This window comes from Babylonia areolata, chromosome 3 (assembly GCF_041734735.1).
Source record: "Babylonia areolata isolate BAREFJ2019XMU chromosome 3, ASM4173473v1, whole genome shotgun sequence".
In the NCBI taxonomy this organism is placed as follows: Eukaryota; Metazoa; Mollusca; class Gastropoda; order Neogastropoda; family Buccinidae; genus Babylonia; species Babylonia areolata.
The window spans coordinates 23,981,616-24,002,120 of record NC_134878.1 but is presented as its reverse complement, the minus strand read 5'-3'; the positions used below and the strand labels follow the sequence as shown (position 1 = coordinate 24,002,120).

General features: G+C 38.5%; 1 protein-coding gene across 1 annotated transcript; it reads left to right on the top strand.

Moving 5' to 3' along the window:
- The first annotated feature begins 5,946 nt into the window (after nucleotides 1-5,946).
- LOC143279867 (menorin-like) lies at nucleotides 5,947-14,015 on the top strand. The gene is made up of 4 exons (XM_076584146.1): nucleotides 5,947-6,143; nucleotides 9,118-9,258; nucleotides 9,921-10,144; nucleotides 12,751-14,015. The coding sequence occupies exons 1-4, from the start codon at nucleotides 6,014-6,016 to the stop codon at nucleotides 13,864-13,866; spliced, it is 1,611 nt and encodes a 536-aa protein (XP_076440261.1). The 5' UTR covers nucleotides 5,947-6,013; the 3' UTR covers nucleotides 13,867-14,015.
- The last annotated feature ends 6,490 nt before the right edge of the window (nucleotides 14,016-20,505 follow it).

Genomic DNA, 20,505 nt, shown 5'->3' with positions numbered 1-20,505 from the left:
CCCCCCCAAAAAAAAACACACCAAAAACACGTCTGTCTGCTAGCATTTCATCAGTGGAAAGATTTGCATAGATGATTTCATGAGTTGATGATTATTAAGTGACATTTGTCTTTATTTTATCTTAAGATTACCAGATTCATTTGTTAAAATCATGTCAAAAAGTGACTTTGCGTTCATTCACTAGCAGTTCTTTCTACAGGAGTTTGGTGTGGGTCTGGAGGGTCTTCTGGGCTGTATTGAGTTTTGAATTATGTCTGATGCTCTGGAAATAAGTGGATGGAAGATTCTTGGTATGTCTGTGTGTGTGTGAGAGAGAGAGTGTGTGGGTTTTGTGTGTGTGTCTGTGTGAGTATGTGTTGTGTGTGCATGGAACAGTTACCATTATCAGAGAAAAGCCTGTCTTTTGAGACAAGATGATAATACTTTCCCCACCCCCCACCCTTGCAAAAAAAAAGAAGAAAAGACAATGGTACAAATGATTGACTGCCTTTTTATTTTTGCCCTCCTGGCTTTCCAAAAGTGTATTTTCATGTCCAGGCAGTTGTTGGCGTACATGTTTGCAATTTCATAGGTATAGATATATATATATATATATATATAGTGCGTGGTGTAATGTAAAGTGTTATTGTGTGAAGTTCTGAGATACTGTGTGTGGACTGCAGCATTGTATGATAAAGTGTGGAGTGGCATGTGGTATGGTGCAGTGTGGTGATGTCTTAGGTTTGTAGAAATGTACATGCTTGTGCACATGGCAGACATGTGTGTTTTCCCCTTATTTCTGAATTTATTTACATTCAGAAATCTGTTTAGGTCTGAATGAATGAATGTACATTACTGAATGGGACCATATGCACTTCTGTTGTATAAATCGTGTTTTTCGATAAATATTTTATTTGCTGCAAACTGAAAAACAACATTTTTTAGCAATATATGTGCTTTAATATCTTCAGATAGGCACAGGTTATGCTTACAGGCGTAGACTTAGTCATGATATCTATGCTGATTACATTTGCAATATGTATACTTTAAATGGGGTTATCAGACAAGCACAGGTTCTGTTTTGAGACATAGAATCATACAAGTTAGTCAAATAAAAGAATGTGACAATGTCATCATTACAGAATGAAAACTGGTGAAAATTAAAGATCACAGATGCTTGTTACTGTGCTTATGGCAAAGCTGTGATGTTAGTAGCGTCTGCTATGATAGAATTTGAATATCAGCTGCCTCAGTGCTTTTAGTTGTCTGAGGAGGGTTTGACAAGTTGAATCAGATAGTGTGTGTGTGTGTGTGTGTGTGTGTGTGTGTGTTTTCCTTTAATTGTTTGCAGACTGCTTTTCTAAACTCATGTGTGTTTTTGAGGTGAGGGGTGGGGGTTATTATTTTTGTTTTTTTGTATGTTTTGTATAGGTTTTGGGATGATCATATAAAGTAGTAATGTTTGTGCAGGACTGAAGTGTTCGTATGTTTATATTTTTGTGTGTTTAAATGCATTATGGGTCTAGGTGTGACTGTTTTTAATGCATGTATGTATTTATGCCTGCGTGTGTGTTGGTACATGTATATGTGAATACATGTTCTTGTATGCCTATGTATATATGTATGTATGTTTGTGTGCATATATGTATGCATATCTGCACATGTGTATTTATGTGTGTATGGTACATTGTATTAGCAGTGCTGACATACAATCTTTGCTCAGTCGTGTAAAGTTGTGCATCAACTGTGATGTGAAATGTCATTCTGCTCATGAACTAGTGCTTCCTTCACAACTGTCACATTGTGTCACACACTATTTGGTGGTGGATGAAAGGTTTCAATATTCGGGTATCACTAACCATTATCTGCTTTGTGTCTTTCTTTAAGTGATCTGTCTTTGTTGCTCACTTTCATTCTCGTTTTTTGTTAAAGAATATTACGATCTCAGTGTATATTCTCATGTGTATCTGCCACTTGTGGGTATATTACTAAGAGAGTGTGTGTGTGTGTGTGTGTGTTTGTGTGTGTGTGTGTGTGTGTGTGTGTGTGTGTGTGTGTTTGTTTCTCTCTGTGCAGTCATTGTCTTTGATCACAAGTCAGTCAGAGTTGTACTGAGATGGGTAGAAAGACGCTCGTGTACATGCTCGCACTCACAGAGATCTGTTCTCACTTAGACTGACTGTCTGTCTCTCTCTCTCTCTCTTTCTCACACATCCACATACATACACACAACACTGTACCACACATACTCTCACACACTGTCTTATATCACTCTCAGTGAAAAGAAATAAAATCAATTAGCAACACACACAACACACACGCACCACATTATCGAATATCACTATTAGTGAAAAGACATAAAATCAAGCAATGATGCACACACGTCACACACTTACATTCACATACACATACACACACACACACACACACACACACAGAGTGACTTTTACCAGTCTCTGGGGTCAAAACTGGCTCAGAAGCATGTTGTTTTACATCAGTTGTATCACATGAATTGGTACTCGGTGAACATGGCTCAAACTGTTTGAAATCAGGGCTGAGAGACTTCAAAGTTACAGTTAGATTTCTGTAGTAGTATTTCCTTTATGCTTTGTATGTACCAGTCTTCCATCACTTTGGGTGCTTGTATGATGTTCCTATAGTGTCAGATGTCTTCTGTGTTTAGTGATGAGCTCTGCGGGGTTTGTGTGGGATGATAAGGTGAAGTGAGGTTTATGTGAGGGCATGAAATATTTGTGACATTTGAAAGGAATTTGTTGACAGTGTTTGGTATGTGGGGGGTCACTTGGGCATGAAATATTCGTGACATTCAAAAGGAAGTTGTTGACAGTGTTAAGTATGTGGGGGTTCACTTGGGCATGAAATATTCGTGACATTTGAAAGGAAGTTGTTGACAGTGTTAAGTATGTGGGGGGTCACTTGGGCATGAAATACTCGTGACATTCAAAAGGAAGTTGTTGACAGTGTTAAGTATGTGGGGGTTCACTTGGGCATGAAATATTCGTGACATTTGAAAGGAAGTTGTTGACAGTGTTAAGTATGTGGGGGTTCACTTGGGCATGAAATATTCGTGACATTCAAAAGGAAGTTGTTGACAGTGTTTAGTTTGTGGGGGTTCACTTGGGCATGAAATATTCGTGACATTTGAAAGGAAGTTGTTGACAGTGTTAAGTATGTGGGGGTTCACTTGGGCATGAAATATTCGTGACATTCAAAAGGAAGTTGTTGACAGTGTTTAGTATGAAGGGGTCCACTGGGGCATGAAATACTCGTGACATTCAAAAGGAAGTTGTTGGCAGTGTTTAGTGTGTGGAGGTTCACTTGGGCATGAAATATTCGTGACATTTGAAAGGAAGTTGTTGACAGTGTTTAATGTGCATGGAATCTGAAGGTCACTATAGCCAGAGGTGGTAGTTGTGGACAAACATGGCATGTGTCTCAAACAGCCTCTGACTACCAAAGCTCAGATCCTGGCCTTTGTGCGAGGCTGATGGATGAGATATAGTTGGACATAAAACATAGGATATGATCAACACTGATCACATCATTGTAGCTGGTGCTGGTGTTTTAAAGGTCAGAGTTCTTTTGATTATGAATGTGTGTGTGTGTGTGTGTGCTTTTAAATGCATGTAAAGTCTATAAAAAAATTTTTTAAGTATGCTACAGAGTGCGTCTGTAAAATGAACATGTTTAGTCTGTATCTCCTTTTTTTTTTCTTTTTTTTTCTTTTTTTTTTTTTGTATATCTCTGTATGTAACTGACGAAAAAGGGTTCTGTTGATATTGTCTTCAGTGTTAATCTGTCATTCTTGTTTAATTTGCATCTGTTTTAATCAGTTTTCACTTTTGTCTCATATCAAGTCATCTGGGATTAGTGCAACATGTTACTTTACCAATGCAGAGGAAAACAGATTATTCTTTCTGTATCTCTGTCTTTTCATTTATTTGTTAATGTATACAATCCTGTGGTAAGTGTTGGAGTTTTTGTGTACATGTGTTCTTATTTGTGATTGTGTATATATATGTGCATTATTCATCCACATGTGTGTGTGTGCGCGCGCATGTGTGTTTGTCTTTGCGCATGTGTCTGTAATTTGTTTAGAATTTGAATGAGATGAGGAATTATTTTTAATTTGATGGGATATAAAGTGATGCTATACAAGTCCATATTTTTTGTGAAACTTACCAAAATGACTTGTGTACACCTATAAAAAGTAAAAAGAGATATTTTAAAACTTACAGAAATGTACACCTGTGTGAAAGAGATGCATTCTTAAAACTTACAGAAATGTACTTATGTACATCTGAAAGTTGAACTTGAGTTAGCTTTGATGTGGGAGGTTGTTTATATGTGACTACATTTTCTCCACTGTGTTTTGTTTTGTTTTTTTTATCTTTGTGAATATTGGTCGTTTTATTTCAGGCAGTTTTGTTAGTCCAGCACAACAACATGCACAAATGCTGCGAGAGTATTCTTTGTCTTTAGCATTGGTGACATTCCTGTGGTTGATAAGAAAAGTGCATGTGTCCTGCAATAAAAGTGTGAGTGTGAACAATGTGTGGTGATGGATCAGCTTGTCCTCCGTTTTTGATTGACTTGTCTAGATTTGTTTCTTCATTTGCTGTTGAAACACTCCAACTTCTGTTTCAAATAAATCAAAAGTAGAAAAAATGCATGAAGTTTGGTTTTTGGGTGGGTGGTTGTTTTTTTGTTTGTTTGTTTGTTTTTGTTTTTTTTACTGTATTTGTGTGCATGTGTGTATGTGCATATTTTTTATGCGTTCTGTGTTTGCATATTACTGCATGCGCATTTGTGTGTGTGTGAGAGAGAGAGAAAAGAAAGGCACAGTTAAAATTTTTTTTTAAAGTGTTAGTAGAATTTTTTTTAAATAAAAAGCTAGAGACTTTCCTGGGTAGGGAGATGGAGAGTGGGACTTTGAGAAGGTAACTTCGACTTCTTTGTCTTTGAGGAAATATATAGGAGTGATTAAGCAGGCCAGCAAACAGTACAACATTGCTAATCTAACACAGGGAAGAAGGAAAATGAACCAGCTGGGCAGGTAGTTTGTTCTTGGCTGATCAGTTTCTGTACCTTGAGAAATCAGACTGTGATGGAAGCAAGGATGACAAACGAACTATTAATAGTGGGGGGGGGGGGGGGGGGGGCGACTAAATCAATGATTTACCACTGCTGGATTTATGTGTCTTCTCTGACTTTTTGACACATAAACGCGATAGGCTGCATATTAGACTGGCCTGTCATGCAGATGTACATACACATTTTCCCCTTGGTTGAATGCATGTTTTCAGATCATATGTTTATTTCTCATTTCTTTTCCTTCTCCCCCCTGTCCCCCCTCCCCAAGAACACTCACATAAACTCAGTATTTAGGATTTCAAGGCCAGATAGAAAATATTCTGCTTAATTTGCTTGTGTATTACCAAACCAATAGTGCATAAATTTCAGTAAAGTTTTTATATATAATTATTTCAGTGATTGTGTGTGTGTGCACGCACTATTTTACCAGACACATCTAAATTAACGGGCAATCACAAGAACAAGGAAATGGTCAGAACTGATCTGTAACAAAGATAACAGACACTGGTGATTTCTGAAATAAGATGTTTTTGACAGCACTTTTCTGATTTTAACTCCAAAGTGATAAATCCAACAAAAAGCAAAACAAAAAGGTGCCATATAATTTAAATTTTGATGAGTTGTAAATTTAATAATTTAGAAAAATATATTTACTTTATCAGAAATGTGAACTGTGCACTCTAAAAATCAGATTGGTGATGACATAAAAATAAAATCAACACTGTAAGATTTTCTTTGGGGATTTATAGCCAATAGGGAAGTCTGTTAATTTTGTGGAATAATATCACTAACAATGACGTGATGAAAAACCTCGTTCTTCTGCAATAGTCCGTAAGAGTGATCTCCCTTTACCACAGAGTCAGCAGAAGACAGGATCCAGGAAATGAGAATTTGAAAGTGACTGGTGTGACATTTTACAATGGCAAGCTACCATGAATTTGGACAGCGGCTACATTTGAACATCATCTACAGAGGATGCAGAAAATATTTCGTCGTACATATTGCCATTGCACTGGGTGTGGTGTACTTACTGTACACCATCGGTGGAGGTACGTTCTGTTTCTCAATCACCAAACAGGGAATATAATACAAACTCCGCCTGTTATTCCGAAGGAAAACATATACTGTTTTATGAAATGAAGTATTTTTGCTTGGAACTTTTTCTTAGTTCAAGTTTACCCTTTTTCATGAATGGGCTGTGATAACTGTTCATTAGTTTTTCACATAATTTAGGCAGGCATACTTGTTATGTGGACAAGAGTGTATTATATTTCCATAATTCACTGGATGCAGACACAAATCATGGATGGATTGGGAATCTTTTCCAGCATGTTATATATTGCTGAGTGGTATCAGACTTTCAAACAGAAAATAAAATTCTTGTGTTAATTAACTTGTAATCCATCAGTGGGACATTACAACACTGAAATTCATGTACTCAAAATCTCAGAGAATGTGCCAGCCACAATATCATATCATATATCATATCAATATCAAGGCGTGCAGGCCTGACAAGGCCTTTTGCCCGCTTGAAGTGGGGAAGAAAAAGAGAGTCCCCACATATGTCTGATGCATTTTTCAACATTGAGTGCGCAATGCTTGAAAAATCAATAAATATGTAAATGAGTTTTGTATTTAAAATTTTTCAAATGAATATCAAGATACTTTTTAAATGTATTCACTGTTCCTGCGGAAACAACATCTTGTGACAAATTGTTCCAAACATTTGTTACTGTGTTAGTAAAGAAATGTGCAAATCTGGAAGTTTTAACTGAAACTTTTAATAGTTTGTAGGAATGGCCTCTTGTGGCACTGTTCTCATTCAATGTAAACAAAGAGTTTATAGTTCTGCTGTCATATAATCCATGTGTCATTTTATACATCTCTATTAAATCACCACGCAGTCTTCTATATTCTAAACTAGGTAACTTAAGTGCTTGCAACCTACTTTCATAGTCCATATCAGCAAAGCCAATGATTCTTTTAGTGAATCTTCGTTGAACATTTTCAGTACTGTCTGTATGTTTCACTAAACCCGTATTCCAAACAACATTCCCATATTCTAAGACTGGCCTGACTAATGACTTAAATAATGGCACCATTATGTCTTTATTTTTACACTGTATGTTTCCAACTAGCATTCCGGTCAATCTATTGGCTTTTTTAATGGTTTCATTAACATGAACATCAAAAGAGAGACCAGAGTCAACAATGACTCCAAGATCTCTCTCCAATGAAGTCTCCTGCAAGTCCGTACCATTCATATAATACTTATAATGTGGATTATTTCTGCCTACGTGTAAAACTTTACATTTATTGTTATTAAATTTAATTTGCCATCTATCAGTCCAGTGTACTAAATTATCAATACTAACTTGTAATTTCAGTCTACCAACAACTAGCCAAGAATGATCAGCAAGATAAAGGAGGTTATTTGATAGAAAGAAAGCAACACGAAGGGGATTGAGAGATATCAGTTGGTCTGTGTATATGTTGACATGGGAGAATGCTGGAATTTGGACCACAAACTGTATGGATCCACAGGATACATTGGAAATGTAATTTCTGATCATTCAGCTGTTGCAGCCCAGAGCTGTTACATTTTGTCGTATGTTTTGGTTATCTGCTCTTTTTTGGGGAGGGAGGGGGGGTGGGGCTTTTTTCCCCCACTTCTTGAGGATGGGGACAATGATGGCCTGTTTCCAGCTGATTGGAAACACCCTGGTATTCCAGGACTGGTTGAAGATGTCCAGGAGCTTCTGTTTGGCATGGTCTCCAAGGTGATGGGTCATCTCGTTGGTTATCCCATCCTTGCCTGGCAACTTCTTTGTCTTTAGCTGTCTAATGGAGCAGTTCAGTTCACTGATGATTAGTTCAGAAGTCATGTTAGGTGTCGATGTTTGCTTCCTTAGCTCCTGCTTGGTTTTTAAACAGATAACAAAGGTCTTTTCTCCTTTGGTGCATCAAGGAGGCTGTCTTTTTGGAAGTTGTCTGCAAGTAAGGCGGCCGCCTTTCTTCCAGCAGACAACTTTCCTTCTTTCAGTAGGACCGCTCTTGGTGCATGATGCTGGTCATCACTGAGGGCCTTAGTCAGGTTCCACAACTTCTGTGTGTCCTTTTCCATGTTGAGGGTGCCAGTCTTCTCCAGCCAGGACTTGCGAGCTTCTTCGATCTATTGCTCCTGAAAGGCACTCCTTGCCTTGGGTGGTATTTTCAGCAGTTGGGGACTGTTCCAGTTGGTCTCTGGTGGCTGTTATCTGGTCATGCACAGTCTGGAGCTGGTCACTACAGTAGGGCTTGTAGTTTTTTCTTTGTCCTTTAGGGATGCCCTGCTTGGCTGCCTGGAGTATGCAACTGGTCAGTTGCTTGACATTATAATTGATGTCTTGGTTGTAGTTGATGTTACTGTCCCTGCAGAGCAGAATTCGGTCAGGTGTTGGAACTTGGACCAGTTTGCCTTCTTGTAGTTCCAGCTGGCTTTTTTCCTATGAGGGGCATGTATATATATATAGTTTGTGTGTGTGTTATTTTGTTTATCAATGTATCATCAGATTATTTAGAAATATTCCTTTACTTTATTGTCGAATTTGAACCATGAGCTCTGTGGATCCACAGGATAAATTGGAAATGTAATTTCTGATCATTCAGCTGTTGCAGCTCAGAGCTGTGACATTTTGTTGTATGTTATGGTTACCTACTTACTGTGTGTGTGTGTGGTGTGGTGTGTGTGGTGTGGTGTGGTGTGGTGTGGTGTGTGTGTGTGTGTGTGTTTGATTTTATTTTCTAATATGTTTATGAGATTATTTAGAAATATTCCTTTACTTTATCGTTGTTAAAATCTTGACACATATCTTCGTCTGTCTTGACTTCTTTTCTGTTTCATTACATCCTGTTCACTTGTTATTCCTTGTACTGTGATCATGCCATAGAGCATAGAATTTGTTCATGTGCTTTTAAAAAAAGAAGAAGAAAAACTTGGTCATTTTTTCAGCTTAACTTAGTCATTGTTCCTGTGGTTTGCAGCGTTGGTCCCTCGCATGCCGTTCCTGCGCATTGACCCAGACATCAGCACACTGGTGTACTTTAATGTAAACAGGGATGCCAGTAAGATCACGTGGGCCCGCTCCACCAACAGCCGGCAGGCTTTGCAGAAAGCTGTTGCGTGTAAGGCTTCAAAACTATTGTGTTTGTTCATTATGGCTTCCAAAAGCCGTAAGTTTGATAAATCTAGTTTTCTTATTCTCCCTTTCCTCTGTGCGCAGTTGTCTTCCATTCCTATTTTCTTCCTTGTGTTTTGTTATGCTCCTGGAGGTAAAATTTTACTCTGCTTGTTTTTTACTTTTTATAGTCTATCCATAAAGGTTACTTGTGACTTACATTGTCATGCCTGTTGATAGAGGTGACATGACTTATTTCATCCTGCCCCAGTGACTTCAGAACTTGTAGGCTTTTTGATTCATGTGTTGTTGACTCTGTGATACTGTCTTATCTTCAGATATGTGAATAATTTACAGGAGAAAAATTAGATGTGTGTTGTTAGTTAGGTCTTGTTATATAAAGGTGTTTGTTGTTTGTGTTTGTGAGTTTATGCTAGTCTTTATCTGCCAATATATTCTCTTTTGTTTTATTTTCAGGTGTTTACCATGATAAAAAAAAAAAAAGATCTGACAAGTGTTGGAGAATAATGGATCAGTGAATAGTCTGTCAGTAAGTTCAGCCATGCACTTAACTGCTGTTGGCACTGTTATGATCGCAGTAATTAATGATTCATACAATGATAAGAACAACAATGGCGATGATCTTGCACCAAAAAAGGACTGTTGCAGCCAACGTCCACATGATCGAAGGTGACGTCATTCTTCAAGGGCAGGGCACTCCTCACCAGAGACTGGTTCCGGTGATGGGTCTGCCACATGAAGCTGGCAGTGACTTCCCCCTGGAAGACTGGCTGGACGGCACCAAGTACCGCAACAAGGGCATCAAGCTGGACTTCTCCTCCATCGACGTTGTGGAGATCGCACTGCAGCGTCTCCGGGAGTTCAGTTTACAGGTGAGGAGACTGTGAGGAGACACATTCAGTTTACAGGTGAGGAGACTGTGAGGAGACACATTCAGTTTACAGGTGAGGAGACTGTGAGGAGACACATTCAGTTTACAGGTGAGGAGACTGTTAGGAGACACATTCAGTTTACAGGTGAGGAGACTATAGATTGCACTGCAGCGTCTCCGGGAGTTCAGTTTACAGGTGAGGAGACTGAGGAGACACATTCAGTTTACAGGTGAGGAGACTGTGAGGAGACACATTCAGTTTACAGGTGAGGAGACTATAGATTGCACTGCAGCGTCTCCGGGAGTTCAGTTTACAGGTGAGGAGACACATTCAGTTTACAGGTGAGGAGACTGTGAGGAGACACATTCAGTTTACAGGTGAGGAGACTATAGATTGCACTGCAGCGTCTCCGGGAGTTCAGTTTACAGGTGAGGAGACCCATTCAGTTTACAGGTGAGGAGACTGTGAGGAGACACATTCAGTTTACAGGTGAGGAGACTATAGATTGCACTGCAGCGTCTCCGGGAGTTCAGTTTACAGGTGAGAAGACTATTCAGTTTACAGGTGAGGAGACTATAGATTGCACTGCAGCGTCTCCGGGAGTTCAGTTTACAGGTGAGAAGACTATTCAGTTTACAGGTGAGGAGACTATTGAGGTGACTATTCAGTTTACAGATGAGGAGACTATTCAGTTTACAGGTGAGGAGACTAGATTGCACTGCAGCATCTCCGGGAATTCAGTTTACAAGTCGGGCGATATTTTGATTTACAGGTGAGGAGACAGTTTTAGGTACAGGAGTCAGTTTACAGTTACATGTGAGGAGACAGTTTCAGGTACAGTTTCAGTTTACAGGTGAAGAGACCGTTTTAGGTACAGGAGTCAGTTTACAGTTGAAGAGACAGTTTCAGTTTACATGAAGAGACAGTTTCAGTTTACAGCTTTAGGTACAGGAGTCAGTTTACAGGTGAAGAGACAGTTTTAGGTACAGGAGTTAGTTTACAGGTGAAGAGACAGTTTCAGTTTACAGGTGAAGAGACAGTTTTAGGTACAGGTGTCAGTTTACAGGTGGAGAGACAGTTTTAGGTACAGGAGTCAGTTTACAGGTGGAGAGACAGTTTTAGGTACAGGAGTAATTTTACAGGTGAGGAGACAGTTTCAGTTTACAGGTGAGGAGACAGTTTCAGTTTACAGGTGAAGAGACAGTTTCAGTTTACACGTGAGGAGACAGTTTCAGTTTACAGGTGAAGAGACAGTTTCAGTTTACACGTGAGGAGACCGTTCCAGTTTACATGTGAGGAGACAGTAAGGAGACAGTTTCAGTTTACAGGTGAGGAGACAGTAAGGAGACAGTTTCAGTTTACAGGTGAGGAGACAGTAAGGAGACCGTTCCAGTTTACAGGTGAGGAGACAGTAAGGAAACAGTTTCAGTTTACAGGTGAGGAGACAGTAAGGAGACAGTTTCAGTTTACAGGTGAGGAGACAGTAAGGAGACCGTTCCAGTTTACAGGTGAGGAGACAGTAAGGAAACAGTTTCAGTTTACAGGTGAGGAGACAGTAAGGAGACAGTTTCAGTTTACAGGTGAGGAGACAGTTTCAGTTGACAGGTGAAGAGACAGTGTTTTCTGTTTGACGTCAGTGTCGAGGCATCTCACTTTCTTCTTGAAAAAATTCTGGTTTGGTAGAGTGGTGGCCTTGTGGTAATGCGTATGACCAGGAAGCCAGTGTCCACAGGTTTGAGTCCCATATACGGACTGTGATTTTTCTTCCCCCCTTCACTAGACCTTTGAGATGTGGTCTGGGTGGTAGTCTTTTGGATGAGATGGTAAACTGAGGTCCTGTATGGAGTGCGCACTTAAGGCATGTAAAAGAACCCATGTCAAAATTCTCTAGAAAATCCACTCAGATACACTTGTAGACAGAAAAAAAAGGGGTGGTACTGCACTGTGGAGATATGCTTTCCCCAGGGAGAACAGCCATAGTGTCACACAGAGAAATCTGTTGGAAAAAAAAAAAGAAGAAAAAGTAAAATAAAGTACATATAATTTGGACTGTTTTCCCTCAACTATGATCCCTGCAGCTGAAATAACAATGTGGCTTTTTTGTGGATTTTTCTAATGTGGGTCAAATCAAGTGTTGCTGTCAGTCTCCAGTCTGTTTTTAAATTTACATTCAAATCTCAATGTAAAAGTGTGTAAGTGGTAACTCTTCATATTTTTTCTCTCCAAATTTACACAATCTTTTATGCACATGAAACATTCAGTTGATCACCCTTGCTCATACAACTTCCATCATGCCAAAAACATGATGCTATGCTTATGATGCAGCTTTCAAACTGAAGGCAATTGAGTTTCTTCACGGTTTTTTGGTGTGTGTGTGTGTATGGGGGGGGGGGGGGGGGGATAATTTTGAGACATTTTTGCAGTTGTTTGTTTTGGATGTAACATTTGTGGTTTATAAACAATTGCAGCTTATGTGTAAATAAATTCCCAATTTTTTCAAAGTGTAGTGGATGCAGCCTATATAACAAGGTGTTCAATAACCTGATTTTTACGGTATTGAGTCTTGTAAGGCAGCAGTGATGTGTGCATGTGTGTGTGTGTTGCAGTACCCAGTGCGGAGCCCTGTGTGGATCCACGCAGATGTCCTGTCAGGGCCTCATGGGGGCAAGGTGATGGTCGACCCCAGTCGTTTTTTCCGCACGTTGAAGAGAGAGTTCCCCAAGTGCACACTGTCGCTGGGCTGGACCACCGGCACTCACACTGACCTCAGTCAGAGTGGCTATTCCTGGGACATGGTCATGGACATGTACGAACTGGTTAAAAAATGGAGGATTGATGACCAGCCGATCGTGTTTGAAGCCAGGTTGTCCTTGATCCGAAACTCAGTGACACAATTGAAGTGGTTGTGCGACAACGTCAAGAACTCAGCTCTGAACATCATCCACGTGGAACGTGATGCCGTCCTCAGCGAAGATCTGATGTACATCGCCTACCGTTTCCCGCAGGAAGGGGTCTTCTTTGACCTGAACCACAAGCCATTTGAAAAGATGCTGGCCAAGTACCGGCACTTTTCTCAGGAGAAGGTGAGCCACCTGGTCAGCCAGCGGGACGAGGTGATGTTCCGCCACAAGGACTGGATGAAGATGGGCTTCTACATCCAGAAGGACTCCCTCCTGCCCAGCACTGACAGCTTCATCCTCACCACCCCCATTGTCTACATCGTCAGCAAGGCCCACTACTCCCCCTCTCGCCACGTCTCCATCCAGGGCAGAGTGAAGTTTCTCAACAGGAACAAGGCCGGGGAGGAGCCTTTCTCCACGGGTCTCAACATCTACACACGCCCCACATCCTACGCCAATTTTGAGCACATTGTGGGCATCAAGTGTTTTATTGGCGCCGACGGGGATGTGGAGGTCAAGGGCAGCGACATGCCGGAGAACATTCCGGACTTCAGGAAAACGGCTAGGATGACACCGAGTGCTGTGAACTGTTTCCGTTTCCGCGTCACGGACACGGGGGATCAGGTGATCTTCCAGGTGTCGACAGTGCATGACTGCCACACACTGGAAAGTGTGATCCCAGAACATGAAGAGCCTTTGGTGCTGACTGTGGACATTCCTCCTGTGCTGGCACGTGAAGCCAGCCCTTTCATCGTTCGCATGGAGGACAACAAACGACAGGCTGTCATTGACGAGTTGACTGTCAAACACAAAATGGAATAGCTCATCCAGGTTGTCGTTGACAAGTTGACTGTCAAACACAAAATGGAATAGCTCATCCTCAGAATGTGTTTGGAAACTTGCCACTATATGCCAGTAAAGTGTCACTATCACAGGTCCCCTGACCTGGCTTGGTTGTGGGGGCGCTACACCCCTGAACACATCACCAACATTCTCCATTTCTGGCAGTCTTGGGACAGGGCTTGAGTTCCTGTTAAGTGTAATGTCATAGGATAACACAATGGGATGTAATGATCAGTTGTCTACAGTCAGTGTCTTCTTACTGGTGGTGATCAAGAATCTGCTATGTAAGTGTATGTGTGAAATACATGTACTTGAAGGATTTCTGGAAAAAAATGACAAGGTTTTAGCCATGTAAACACAACAGGATGCATTTCTCCAAACCTTATGGACCTTTTACATTGAAGTGCATGCATCTGTGTGTTCGTGTGTGTGTGTTTTTTTTCTGGGAACAGTGATCAGAAAATGTGTTACATGAAAGGTTGGGTAAAAGATTTTTTATATATGTGTGGAGTAAGAAATGATTAAGAAGATTAAATGATTAAGAGGATAACCAGGAAATGTATGTTGTTAAATTAGCCAGTATGAAGACCCCAATAACACTGGCAGTCCTCAGTTCACATCAGACAAACATTGCTCTCTTTAAATAATTTGACCACTTTAGGGTCACCTGTGTAATTAACACACAACATTTTAATTTATACAATTCACATGCTGGGGAGCACCTGTAGCACACAATACCTGTGGTATCATGCACAGTACCTGTGGCATTTTGCACATAACCTGTGGCATGCATAATACCTGTAGCATTATGCACACCACCTGTGGCGTTTTCCACATTGTCTGTGGCAATCTCAAAAACAGGCAAACATGGATCTTTTCTTCCCCCTTGCACCCCCTACACAAACCCTTGCACATGCCATGTTTTGATCTTGCAATGTCCGTTACTTTGAGTTTCAAACTCTGAGATTTCACACAGGCTTTGAGCACCTCTTCTCAGTGTGCAGTTTGAAATGAAAACGATTGTTTTTCTATTGACTGTACTGCATTCTTACGATTAAACTGTCATTCCCTGATGAAGTAGTGGATCTGCTGGTTCCCCAGATTTGCCTTAAACCTGTAAAATGTTGCAGATGATTGATGAGCTGAATCATTAAGAAATATTCTTTTGTATTTCTTTTTATCGTAACAGATTATTCTGTGTGAAATTTAGGCTGCTCTTCTAGAGGAGAACATGTTGCCACAGTACAGCACAGCACCCGTTCTGTGGTTGTTTTTTTTGTGGGTTTTTTTTCTATCTGCATTTGCTTGGCTATCAAAGTGAATCAAAGGGACAATGTTTTTGTTGTACGGGTTCTTTTACAAGTCCATGTGCAAGCTGCACAAGGGACTTGGTTTGTCGTCTCTTCTGAATGACATGCATGTACCAAGTTTCATGATAAGCCAACAGACAGGTGATGTGAAACTTAACACACTGCCTCGTACAGAAGTGGTTAGAACAATCAGCTACAATTATGTTCATAGATACGCCGGTTGTTAAAAATTGATTTCAGTACGTCAAAATACCTGATTAGTTCATTTGATCAGTAAAATGTTCTTTAGTTAAATCTTTCTCTTTTTTTTTTTTTTTAAGTGGTGTTACCAGTCTTGCTTTTTGCAAAATACAAAGCTTTGTCAGTCATTTGCTGCTATAAACATTCCATTCTGTGGTTGTGAAGTTGCATCTGCTGCCATGATAGGCATATTGTGATTTGAACGAAAACATGGTTATTCAGGACAGTACTGGACAGACTAGTTATTACAGTGATTTTCCTAAGTGGAGTGTTTTCACTATTTCCAGAAGACTGGTGTTGTCAGCCTTTTAGTGTTCTGTTTATTTAAGCTGTTCATTGACATACATAACTTTTAAGAGGTGACTGAATGTGTTCCATTGTAAATGACTTCATCATGTGTATTTGTCAGTTGATATGAGGGGAATCAAATCAAATTATAGTGCTGTGAGCCTCGCTGACCACTAAGGCCATGTCAGTGCTATCGCCTGGGGAATGTGGGGGCATTGGACTATTTCTGCTCAAAGATGAGTTGCTGTGGTGTTGGAAGATCCCCCCCAACCCCCCCCCCCCCCTCTTTTTTTTATTCTTTTTTTTAAATATATTTTTTATTTTAAATTAAGAATCAGACTTTTATGATTTATCTTTGAACAGACATGTTAGTTACAAACTTTTCCTAAACTGCCAGTGATTTAATGAGTGTTCATTCCATCTGTGTGTTTGATTTTATTTATGTCATGCTTTTTGCTTGTTCTGAAACACTAATTATATATATATATTATATATGGATATGTACCCATATTTTGTTATTTCATTGAGGAAAATACTTGGAAAATGATCATATTATTCTCATCATGAATATTTTATATATATATATATATATATATATATATATATATATATATATATATATATATATATATATACACCCATGTACAATATAGAAAAATATAATTATCATCATGAATATATATATATGACCATCAGAACAGCAGAGAATTTAACTGCTGCCCAGACTATCAGGCTGTAGCTCTAAGAGCCAGTGCAATCTTGCCTCCTAGTTTGAGAGTCATAGACCTTCACAAAAGAACAAGCTGTAAATGAATTCCCATTACAGTCGAGGAGCCACTGGTCACACACCTTTTTCAAACTTTGCTTTTACCCATCTGTAAACTCATGTCATTCTCTGATATGAACAGAGACAGAGTAATTCTGAGCATGAATGTTTATATTTAGATATATACCCACAGTTTATTTCATAATGAAAATAAAGAGAAAACAATTATGTATGATTCTTACCATGCACACATTTTGTCGATACCTGACCTATTCAATTCTGAACTTGAGAAATGGTCAAGTTAGGCTAATGGCAATTGACATGTTTCTTTGACCATGTAAATTTTGTCACAATCATCAGAGTAGTTCATCAGTTATTAATGTTGTACTCAAGATCATCACTAGTCAGAATTTTGTGATTGTTGTCTGAATGTCTTACATATATTGTTTGTACAAGAAATAAAAAATATATCTTTTGATTTAGAAGAAAGAAAAGTCACTAAAACATATCAATTCATGTTGTTGTCTGATAGCCAAAGAGAGAAAAAAAAATGCAGTTGTTTTTGTCATTATTATTGCTGAGAGAAGAAAAAAAAACCCAGTATTTTTTGTCATTGTTATGCCATGACATTTTGTATACCACCAGTCATATATACAATGAAACATTGTGGTGGAATGTATGCAAGTATAATCATATGCATGTTTTCTTTAAAACTTATATTCTGCCGCCTTCTAATGTAATTGTTTTCTGTTCAGAAAACAATTGAATAGTTTGTTATGTTTTCTGATTTCTTTCCTTGAATTTTGTTGCCTTGTAAGGAAACAGCATAACAAACTTCATCATTCTGATCACATCATAATAAAAAATTTAAAAAATTCAAAATTTAATTCTCATCATTTCCTTCCTTCCACACCAAGTTTACACTACAGATTAAATACCAGTACCTCTCTAGTGATTACAATTTCTCACAATCTTTCAGTCATATTTACAGTGAAATATTGTGGTGAAATTTATACAAGTATGATTATATGCATGTTTTCTTTAATACTTACATTCTGCTGCCTTCATATATGACCATTTTCTGTTCAGAAAACAACTGAATAATTTGTCATGTTTTCTGATTTCTTTCCTCGAATTCTGTTGTAGAAAGCTGTTTAGTATGTTCCGTTTAACTGAAACACATACATACAGAAATGCATACATTTTGCAGGAGATGAATTTAACTTTTAAGCCATAGACATTTATCAGCCCAGGTTTTTCCACTTGAGCTTCCGGTGCTATGTCTGTGTCATGTTGGAACATTGGTAGCAAATCTGTCATCTTCTGCCTTACCCGTTTGTTGAGCTACAAGCTATGAAAGGATTCTATCAGGGAAGAGTCGAAGGATTAACAGTGGTCTGTTTATAGTTATGTGTGTTGTTGACTTGTTGATTTACTAACACTGTTGTTGGTGGTGTTGGTCGTGACAAATGTTGAAATTTTTGCCTTTCATATACACAGTTTGAAATCATTGGCTTGCATATTTTTACTATCTTTTACACAAGTATGTTTGAGTATGTGAGATTAGCGCTTGTTTGTATTCATTTGATCCAAACTTCATTTTTGAAAAGTTTGATTTAGGCATCAAATGATTTTTGTTTGATTTTAGCATTAAGAATCTGTTAGGCATTTTTGGTTTATATTATAAAACATTATCATTGTTACGTGAAGTATACAGATTTCAACAAATGTTTGGATTCACATTCCATTTGATAGAAATATATATACATTATGATTTATACATACGCCATCCAATAAAGTTTCCATGCAATGTCTTGTATATCAAATTAAAAGGCAAACCCCCCCAACTTTTTTCTTTTTTGTTGTTGTCTTTTTGACACAGAGTCTGCTTCATTCATGTTCATTTATTCACATACATATGTAGTCACACATGGAAAGCACATAAAATGCATTCATCTACCAGTTGATCCATATTTCAACTTATTCATATTCCATCCATAGATAAACCATGGAAAAAAAACCCAAAAAAACAACAAAACAGGAGGCATAACAAACTTTCTCAGTCTGATCACATCACAACTGAAAAACATATTCAAAATTTAATTCTCATTGTTTTCTTCCACACCAAGTTTACACTACTGATTAAATACTAATATCTCTGGTGATCACAATTTCTCACAATCTTTCGTACTGACTAAACTTGAAATATTTGTCTTGGTAATAGATCTCATCAAAGTTTTAAAATGTTGCAATTGGAATTTGATAAAACAAAAAACAACAACACAAAAACAAAAAAAAAGTATTTGAAGAATCAAGTAAAGCAACAAAATACAAAGAGTATATACATTTCAGGGAAAATCAGAAACCAGAAAGACCATAAAAATGGAACTGAAATCAACAGAAATGGAGAGTTTGTACAACAGAATAAAAGTTTTAACAGTTTTTGGCAACTTCAGATTATTTAAAATACTGATTTAGTGACAAACGTTTCAAAAGTCGTTGAATGGGAGAAAATGACGATCATTTTCATTCAAACTTAACAAAACTTTTTTTTAAACCCACCTTTCAACCTTATCTCAACATGAAAATAAAATTGAAATCAACAAAATAAAAAGAACTAACATAATATGGTATTCTGCAACTTCAGATTATTTCAAATACTGATTTTTTGTTGTTGCAAAAAGTCACTGAATGCAAGGTGATCACACCCCCACCCCCCCACCCCCCCCGACCCACCCAAAAAAGTTCCATATAACCATTTACATACTCTTGATTATTGCAAATGTGAGAACTTCAAACAGACTGCCATCACATGACTGTATGTTACCTCTGATGTACAGTCTGTGTATACAACAAAGAATAACAGAAAAGTAATTGTATGTTCTCTTTTGAGTCCTTCCTTTTCAGTATCTACACCTTTAAGAAAACAAGATTTTACCCCAAACCACTTACACTGTTCATGCATATCCACAAAAGTATTAAAACAAAATAATGATAAAGAAACAAAAGTTGCACTGTCCACTGTTCTGTTCTAGATGCATAACCTCAATGTCTTGACGTTCACACAAAACAGACGACTAAAAACTCAACATGTTAAAATCAACCACAAAAATTGAATCAACACTATTTAGGTTTGTTCATTAGTTGAACAAACAAGACCTCTGATTTCCCTTAAAAATCTCTTAACTTGGTGTTGCTGTAACAAAAACAATGGTACACTAGTTCACACAGACTACTGGTGATAAAGTAACTTGAAATCTTCATTCTCTTTCAGTAAAGTGTAATTTGGAGACACAAATCAGAACCAGACAAGACAGGTTTTTCAACTCTAACAAATGGAAAATATTGTGTTGAGAGAGAGAAGGGGCTGGTGGGGAGGGAACAGAGAGTGGGGAGGGAACAGAGAGTGGAAAATAACAGGGAGTGCCCCACCTGTGGCCCCCAGAGGGTGTCCCTTGGAGATCAGTCCACCGCTGGGGTTCACCACAAACTTCCCTCCATACGTGTTGTCCCCTTTGTCAATGAACTCTCCAGCTTTCCCTGATCAGACAGACAATACAGCCCTCTTCTGCCAACTTTGAACATACCGTTACTCCTGTTTCAGCATGCTCTTTCCAGGTAAATACATTCAACAGAGAATTGTCCACTGTGGCATTTCTTAATGTTTGTGCAGATATATACATTATCTATCTACACACACATACATATACATAGAATTTGATGCACACATGCAGACAGAGAATAAAGTTTTTACCCTTCTCATGTGAACAAGACACATTCATCAGTCCATATACTGTTAGAAAAAAGGTATATGGTGGTGGTACTGTTCTTGTTGACTTTTTGGGAATCTTTCTATTTTCAGTTTGTTTTCTTTCCTTGTGGGTATTGTTTGACACACCTACATTTCCTGAGCAGGGGCTGCTGTAGTGTGCTAATCAATCAATACATTTCTTAAAAAGAAAAAAAAGTCATTGTAAAATAAAAGGATATGATCAGAAAGGGAGAGGGGAAGAT

Coding starts and splice junctions, on each gene's coding strand:
- LOC143279867 (XM_076584146.1), top strand. CDS start 6,014: ATGGCAAGCTACCATGAATTTGGACAGCGGCTACATTTGAACATCATC. Junction 6,144..9,117: donor ACTGTACACCATCGGTGGAG/GTACGTTCTGTT, acceptor TGTGGTTTGCAG/CGTTGGTCCCTCGCATGCCG. Junction 9,259..9,920: donor TTTGCAGAAAGCTGTTGCGT/GTAAGGCTTCAA, acceptor GGACTGTTGCAG/CCAACGTCCACATGATCGAA.